An 8,951-nucleotide genomic window follows, 5' to 3' on the forward strand; every position below is an offset into this window, starting at 1 on the left:
AAACCCTCAATCCCCCACCTTCCTCCAATCCTCCAAACTCCAATGGAATCACACAGACAAACAAGCAAATAAGGACAAACACAAATAGGATACAGTTACAGCAGGTAGTAAATATAACAGGTAAGCATAGTAATCACATAGACAAGCCCAATTAAATACACAATCAAATAAAACACACATATGCACATGATGTATGCCTGTCCTATGGCTGATGATATCATATGTCGATTATATAGCCAACTCAACACGTCCTTATAGCTAACCATGGACAGAAACACCCATTGTGGAGCAAGTGGGTTTGAGCTCCAATCCCCTTACTACTACTCGCTTAACCTAGAGCAAGTGGAATAACCACTACTGTGGCTACTACCTATGCGGGTGTTTAAAAGCTCAGCTTGGATCAAGTGGAATAATCCACTATTGCTGCTGCTATCCAGGCGTCACAATCACTGACCTAAAGCAAGCGGGATGAACCACAATCCTTGCTACTGCCCAGGTCTCTCATTCAAAAATTCATTATCATATCAATTCTTTCACAATCATTCAAAATTCCATAATTAAACTCAGTTTTCATAATTCTCCTTTCTCATCTCATACCCAGAGCAAGTGAACAACGACACTGCCTACTATCCTGGGTTCACATATCACATCCCCCAGAAAATCTATTTCGAGTGCAGGGAGGTCAGAAAATCTATTTCGAGTGCAGGGTTATATATTGCTGGATGTGAATGTGTTAGGTGATGATCAGAGGCTAGATCAAATTCTAGTAGTTAGAGACTTTCCAAAAGTGTTTCCTGAAGATATTCCTGAATTTCTGCCTCAATGGAAAATTGAATTCGCCATTAACTTGGTGCCGGGAGCCAGACTAGTGTCGATTGCACCGTATCGAATGGCTCCGATAGAGCTGGCTGAACTAAAGACACAGTGGGAAGAACTTCTGAACAAGAGGTTCATTCGACCGAGTGTATCTCCGTAGGGAGAAGAAGAAAGATGGAGGAATGTGACTTTGTGTGGATTACCGGCAATTAAACAAAGTGATTGTGAAGAACAAGTATCTGTTGCGGAGGATGACTTAATGGATCAGTTGCAAGGAGCTGGGGTGTTTTCCAATATTGATTTGAGATTGGGTTACCATCAGATTAGAGTAAAGGAGGATGACATTTTGAAAACTACGTTTAGGACGCGCTATGGACACTACAAGTTTGTGGTGATGTCCTTTGGGTAGATGAATGCACCTGCTGTATTCATGGATTACATGAATAGAGTGTTTCGCCCCTTTTTGGACAAATTCATGGTGGTATTCATAGACGACATGTTAGTTTACTCAAAGATAGCAGAAGAACATGAAGAGCACCTGAGGATTGTGTTGCAAATCCTGATGGAGCGGAAATTGTATGCCAAATTGTCGAAGTGTGAGTTTTGGAAAGGAGAAGTGAAGTTCATAAGTCACGTGGTGACCAAGGACGGAATAGCGGTGGATCCTTGACGGAGGACTAATGTCGGTCAAGAATTTCTCAATAAAATTGTGTTGCAAGTATAGTTATAAACTGACAATTAATCCTCAGTCAACGTTTAATTTGTTTGTTACAATGCAAACCAATAAAAATAACCAAAGTATTTAAACCTCGGGTCGTCTCTCAAAGGAATTGCATGGAAGTGTACTTATTATTGGTTATAGGAAAAGTATTTTTGGGATTTTTGAATGATGAACAGGAAATGTAAATAACAAGAAAATAAATTAACAACTAAGAAAAGTCCTAGCAAGGGTTGAGATTTGGAATTTCTATCCTCATTATCATCATCAATTGTGATGGTAATTGCCTTTTGCTCTCACTTAGTTAACCTCTAACAATTAAAAGAAAGTCAAGTGAGCAAAATCAACTTAAGTTCACAAGTCCTAATCAAACACTAGATTTAGTGAAGCTTAAGCCAACTAGCAACTTTCAATCACCAATCAACAAGAGACTTTGACAATTCAAGAGTTTCCAAATTACTCAATCCAAGCTAAGAATACAAAAATCTATTTTAAAACCCAACCAAGTATTTCATCAAACACTTGGAAGGCACAAAATAAAAGCATAGAAAATTAACAAGAAATATTAAATCTAAACTACCAAATGCAAGAATGAATAACTAACAATTAAAGAAAACAACAATAAATATAGAAAACATAAATTGCATTAATAGAAATCAAACGTAACAAGAGTTCATAAACATAAAAATGACATAAAAGGGAAATTAACAAGTAAACAAAGAGACCCAAGACAATTAAGCATGGAAACATAAATAAAACTACACTAAAACAAGAATGAAAGAGAGAAATTAAAGAGAAATAAGACTAATCTACCCTAATTTCTAGAGAGAAGATAGAGCTTCTCTCTCTAGAAAACCTAACGTAAAGCATGGTAAAACTAAACTATGACTCCTTGTTGTCTTCACTGCTTCATCCCCCAACCTTTTATCTTCATTTTCAGGCTTGAAACTGGGCCAAAATCAGCCCAGAAATCGCCTCCAGCGTATTCACTTTAGTGCAGCACGTGACGGTTGTCACGCGTACACGTCAACCACGCGTACGCGTCATTTGAATTCTGCACTGGCCATGCGTACGCGTCGATACCAGCTCCTCAAATCTTTAATTCTTTGTGTTTCTTTCACTTGTACATGCTCCCTTTCCATCCTCTAAGCTATTCTTGTCCTATAAAACCTGAAATTACTTAACACACATATCACATCATCGAATGGTAATAAAAGAGGATTAAAAATTAGCAATTTTAAGGCCTAGAAAGCATATTTTCAATCATAGCACAAAATTAGGAAAGAAACTTAAAAACATGCAACTTACATGGATAAGTGTGAGAATAGTTGACAAAATCCACTCAATTCAATCCAAAATATACCATAAAATAGTGGTTTATCAATCCTTCGAAGTGGAGGCAGTGATGAAATAGGAGAGATCGACTACGGTGACTGAGGTTAGGAGTTTCTTGCGTTTGGCCGGATATTACCGAAGATTCATCGAGGGATTTTCTCGAATTGCATTACCGATGACTAAGTTAACCCGAAAGGAGGTACCGTTTGTGTGGACATCGGAGTGTGAGGAGAGTTTTCAGGCTTTGAAACAAAAGTTGACTTCAGTGCCAGTTTTAATTCTACCTGAACCACATGAACCGTTTGAAGTATACTGTGATGCTTCTTTGAAGGGTTTGGGTTGCATGTTGATGCAACACCAGAACGTAGTGGCTTACGCATCGCGTCAGCTGAGACCACATGAGGTAAATTACACAACTCATGACTTGGAATTGGTGGTGATTGTGTTTGCATTGAAGATTTGGAGGCACCACTTGTACGGGGTGAGGTTTAGAGTCTTCTCTGATCACAAGAGTCTCAAGTACATCTTTGATCAGAAAGATCTCAATATGCGTCAGAGGAGGTAGATGGAGCTGCTGAAAGATTATGACTTTGAATTGAGTTATCACCCTGGAAAGGTGAATGTTGTGGCTGACGCATTGAGTCGAAAGTCTTTGACTGTTGCTTGGATGAGGATCAAAGAAAATGAATTAGTAGATAAGTTTGTAGAACTTAAGCTGGATATCGGTGAAGCTGACGGACAAGCCTGTTTGAACCAGTTGTGCATTTCAAATACGTTTCAGTCAGAAATTCAGAAGGCTCAGCAAGACGGACAAGAACTTCAGAAGATGTTTCAACCGATTGCCAAGAAGAGGCATCGAGAGTTTACTAAGGATGATGAAGGGTTGTGGAGGTATAAGGGGAGAATTTGTGTGCCGGATGTCTGAAGTTTGAGACAAAAGTTATTGTCGGAAGCTCATAACAGCGGGTTTTCTATTCATCCAAGAAGTACGAAGATGTACTATGATCTAAAGAAGATGTTCTGGTGGCCTGGGATGAAAGGTAATGTAGCTACAGTTGTGTCTAAGTGTCTGACGTGTCAGAAGGTGAAGATAGAACACCAAAGACCGTCGGGAATGTTATAGCCACTTGAGATTCTTCAGTGGAAGTGGGAATGAATTGCAACAGATTTTGTGACCGATTTACCGAGGACTAGGTCGGGATTTGATGAGGTTTGGGTAATCGTGGATCGCTTAACTAAGTCTGTTCACTTTCTGCCTATCCGAGTGAACTATTCGATAGAGGAGTTGGCGAGGTTGTACATCAAGGAGATTATAAGGTTGCATGGAGTGCCATCGAGCATAGTGTCGGACCGTGATCCTCAATTCACATCAAGGTTTTGGGGATATTTTCAAAGAGCTTTCGGTACGAGACTGTGTCTCAGCACGGTATATAATCCACAAATGAATGGACAGTCGAAAAGGACTATTCAGATGTTAGAAGATATGCTAAGGGCGTGTGTTTGGATCAACCAGGAAGTTGGGACCGTTACATGACATTGGTGGAGTTTGCGTACAACAACAGCTTTCATGCGAGCATTGGTATGGCTCCGTATGAGGCCTTGTATGGACGGAAGTGCCAATCTCTACTATGTTGGTATGAAACCGATGAAGCAAGTGTGTTGGGTCCTGATTTGGTCGGAAAGACTATTGAGAAGATTAGAAAGTTTCGAGCTAGGATTTTGACTGCACAGAGCCAACAGAAGAGTTATGCGGATCATAGGAGAAAACCATTGGAATTTGAAGTGGGTGAGCACGTATTTCTGAGGGTTACTCTGACAACTAGGATTGGAAGAGCGATTAAAACTAAGAAGCTGAATCCGAGGCATATAGGGTCGTTTGAGATTTTGAGACGATTTGTGCCGGTGGCATATCAAGTAGCTTTGCCACCGCATTTGTCTAACTTACATGACGTATTCCACGTGTCACAACTCTGTAAGTACACGTTGCATGCGGCTCATGTGTTAGAGCCCGAGTCGGTTGAGCTGAAGGAGAACTTAACTTTTCAAGTAACACCGGTGCAGATTGACGACACTAGTGTGAAGAAACTGCGAGGAAAGGAAGTTCAATTGGTTAAAGTTTCTTGGAAGAGAACAGGAGTGGAAGAGCATACTTGGGAATTGGAGTCCGAGATGCAGAAGGATTATCCCGAGCTATTCTCAAGTAATTACTAAATTTTAGGGACAAAATTTCTTATTTGGTAGGGAGAATGTAAGGACCGCAATTAATTAACCATTTAATTAAATAATTAAATTATCCAAAATAGGTTCCAAATATTTAGAATTTTAATTAGAAAATATAAATATGATTTTTGGACTCAGTAGATTTTTCTGAGTTGGAAAATGTAATTTTTCGTGAAAAATCGCATAAAAATGTGAACCGGTAAATTAACCGGCAGTACCGGCTTAAGTCTGTCCGATACTATGCAAGAATAATAAAAACAGTGGAAAAAATTAGAAAATAAATTAAAGTTAAAAACCGAGCACTAATTTTAAAGGTTTGACCCAAAATTGGGCCAAACAGACCAAAAACACTAACGAGTTGGACTGGGCCCAAGTTGGGTCTAAGCCCAACACATATATACCCTTAAGTGAGGCCAATTCAGCCTCATAACCCTCATAAACACAAACAACACAGCTGCACAAGTGAGGAGAGAGGTGAGAGCTTTTCACCATTGTCACTATTCACTCCTCTCTTCCAGTGACCATAACTCGAGCTACGGTACTCCGATTCACGTGCCGTCAGCGGCTATATGAAGCTCTTGATGAGTCCATCACTTCTAGCTAAGTATTGTGGTAAGTTTCTTAAAATTTCTTGCCCAATTTTCTGCCCTAAAAAATTTGAAAATTTAGGTTTTGGCTTTGAGTGAATTTTTGTGTTTTGATTGATTAGGTGGTATCTAAGGTTGGGCTATTGGTGGTTTGTGTCCCAAACACCATTGTAGAAGGTAAGAAAACTCTTAACCTTGTAAATTTGTGAATTTGATGAACCCTAGGTATTGATTTGTGATAAATTATGTATGTCTAGCTTGAAATTGTGATTATTGGAGCATTGGTTCTTGAATTGGTGATTTGTTGGTGGTTGAAAGCTTGGTTGGACTCGAATTTGGTGTTTTGCACATATTGGGAATCGGTCAAAGTATAGTTTCGGTTTTCTCTATATAATATATAATATTTCTGGACACTTAGGCTAGTGGACCTTAGGATAGGATTGAATTGATTGTTGGAAATTGTTGAATTTGATTATGTATGATGGTGTTGTTGATTTGATGACTTGTGATGTTGTACTTCGATGTTGTTATTCATTATTGAAATGAGTTTTGAAAATGATGATTGGAGTGTTGACAGTGAATTATGAGCTTAATGATATTGATAAATGTTGGAAATGGAGGAATGGTGTTTTAAGTGTAATCATTGAGAATTTGAGGAAGGTAAGTGAGAATATTTGGATGAGATTGGTGAAATTGCATGTCAACAGGTTGTGGAATAAATTAAAAGGTATATAGACATCATTTATGTCCATTGAAACTGTTATGGTTGTAGGATATTTGGTATTGATTATGAATTTTGGAAAATTGAGAACCTTGCTAATTTTGTGAAAATCCTGTTTTACCGAACTTTGATGGATCATAACTTGAGCCTCAGTTTTCGAAATTGGTTGAAATTTATTTTAAATTAAAGTTTGTTTTAAGGGATTTAAATTAATATAAAGTTTGATGAAAATAAATTTTTGTAGAGAAAGTTATGAACATTTAAAGTTCGGTGCTTAAAACTGAATTCTGCAGATTTGAAAATTTTCTAAGTCTGGTGAGGGTTGCGTACGCGACATGGCGCACGTGACGCGACCAATCCATTCGGGTTGGACATCTCGCGTACGTGAGGCACTGCATGTGTATGTGAGCTATTCAAAAATGAACCCTTGCGTACGCAAGCAGGGGTTGCGTACGCGACCACCCTGTTTTCAACAGCATGCGTACGTGAGGCAGGGGCTTGCGTACACGAGACCCCTGTTTTGCTAAAAAATTATTTTTATTCATTTTTAAAGGTTATCATACTTTCCAAACATTCTTTAAATACCGTTTAGGAATACTACATACTACTTAGGTCCTAATATTTCTAGAGATGAGTTAGTAATTTGATTTTGGGATAGTAATTTGATTTCGTAAATTTTTGTATGAATTTAAAAAATGGAGACTTAGAATTCTGGAGTACTGAGGGTGGATTAGTTGAGTGAAGTATAGAGTATTGTAAAGACGACTGGCATGATGAAATTGTGGATTACTGGATTTGATAATGTTTTGAGATGAGTCTAGGACTCGGAGTGGACTGAGTACTAAACATGGTTTCTGAAAATCACGATAATACTGTTTTATATTGAGATTGTTGAGACGTTATGCACCTGGCAAGGATGGTTGGTTAATCCCGCTTGTCGAGGTCGCGGCAGCGGCATAAGGACGGTTAGTTTATCCTGCGTACGTTGAGATGTGAGGTCCGTGGCAAGAGTATCCCGCTCGCATCTTTTCGGAATCACTAGAGTGTGCAAGCACTATATCCTAGACCGTGTTCTGGGTACGATATCTCGGGAGTTTCCATTCTGAGACTGAAAGGCGACATCTCAATAGAGATGTGTCGGGTTGGCAGTTGAACCGACAATGTGATATCACAGCCAAATAGGACAGGCATTCATCATGTGCATCTTCTATCTGTTTGTTTGCTTTGCCGACTTGAATTGCTTGCCTAATTGTATAACATGATTAATTGCTTCTTGAATTGCTTGATATACATGCTATACTTGTGCTTTACTTGCATTGTTATTACTTGTGTTTTCTACTGGGATTGATGAGGTTCGGAAGGCGGTGGCGATGGGATCGCATGGCGGTTAGGCTGGTGAAGGCTATGGGACAGCGGTGAATTGATAGTTAGAAATCTCTTAGGATAGTTATCCCGTTTCATAAAAGATTTAAAGTTATGGTTTTAATTTTAGTTATGCTTTAAGTTGAATCTTATGATTGATATGAAGCTCTAGGATTGCGTCTGGCATCCCAGGGTCTTATATCTTACATTACTGGGCATTGTTACCATACTGAGAACCTCCGGTTCTCATTCCATATTTTGTTGTTATTTTTCAGATGCAGGTCGCAACCCACCTCAGTGAGTTGCTTGATGGTGACAGAGTGGAGGACCTTTTTCACAATTTTTGGAGTCTTTTGGTTATTTTGATTAGTTCTCTCACTTTTGTATTTATATTTGCCTTAGAGGCTTACTTTGAGAGAGATATTCTGTATATGCTATTTTAACTCTCAAAACTCTGTATGTCTGTATAATAGTAGTCGGCCTAAATTCCACAGGCTGAGACTAGTACCTTATGACTATTATATCCTCTTATATACTTATATGTTGTTATCTTGTATCTATATCTTTTGCCTCGATTAGTGTACTTTTATGTGAACGTTTCGGGCTTTTGAAACTCTGTTTTTTGAGCTTATTTCTTCATCGGGCTTCTAGAATAATTACTTCTTTCTATGTATATTTATGTATGAGCTTTAGGATTGTCGTAACCTTTGATTAACCTTTGCTTTACGGCATGAGGTAAGGCTTAGAGTAATTAGGGTGTTACATACCATCCCATGTATAACACTAGTACATGTTAAAATAAGGTAAAAACTTATATACAGTTGTTTTTATATAAAGTTGATAGTTAAAAATTATTGCATTTGACGAACTTGCTTACATTTTGATACGATTTAGATTGTATTGGCATATTTAAAAAAAATCCTCAATAATCTTTATGTCTGCTCATCGATACTAATATAATAATTAAAGAGTAAATAACCATTTTTAGCCATGAAAGATTCAGACGCGAACAAAATTGACTACGGAAGAACTAAATGAACTTTATACTCATGAAAGATGAATTTTGTTCAACAAAAATATCAAATCATTAAATTTTTGTTGACTCTGTTTAAAAAATACGTTAAATTTTAAAATAAACCCTATCAACAATCATCTTCAACCTTCTACTTTGCCTTCTTGGCTTTTTCTTCAT

General features: G+C 38.1%; 1 protein-coding gene across 1 annotated transcript; it reads left to right on the plus strand.

Moving 5' to 3' along the window:
* Positions 3,864-6,463, plus strand: LOC110269504. The gene is made up of 5 exons (XM_021117373.1): positions 3,864-3,909; positions 4,036-4,272; positions 4,521-5,069; positions 6,254-6,336; positions 6,449-6,463. Exons 1-5 carry the CDS (start codon positions 3,864-3,866, stop codon positions 6,461-6,463), a joined length of 930 nt encoding a protein of 309 aa, XP_020973032.1.

Source organism: Arachis ipaensis, chromosome B03 (assembly GCF_000816755.2).
Source record: "Arachis ipaensis cultivar K30076 chromosome B03, Araip1.1, whole genome shotgun sequence".
Classification (NCBI taxonomy): domain Eukaryota; kingdom Viridiplantae; phylum Streptophyta; class Magnoliopsida; order Fabales; family Fabaceae; genus Arachis; species Arachis ipaensis.

What these genes read in the sequence shown, in the direction of transcription:
- LOC110269504 (XM_021117373.1), top strand. Translation starts at nt 3,864, where the DNA reads ATGTACTATGATCTAAAGAAGATGTTCTGGTGGCCTGGGATGAAAG. An exon ending in CTGGTGGCCTGGGATGAAAG is followed by an intron (nt 3,910 to 4,035) that starts GTAATGTAGCTA and finishes GAATTGCAACAG; the next exon opens with ATTTTGTGACCGATTTACCG. An exon ending in ATATTTTCAAAGAGCTTTCG is followed by an intron (nt 4,273 to 4,520) that starts GTACGAGACTGT and finishes AAACCGATGAAG; the next exon opens with CAAGTGTGTTGGGTCCTGAT.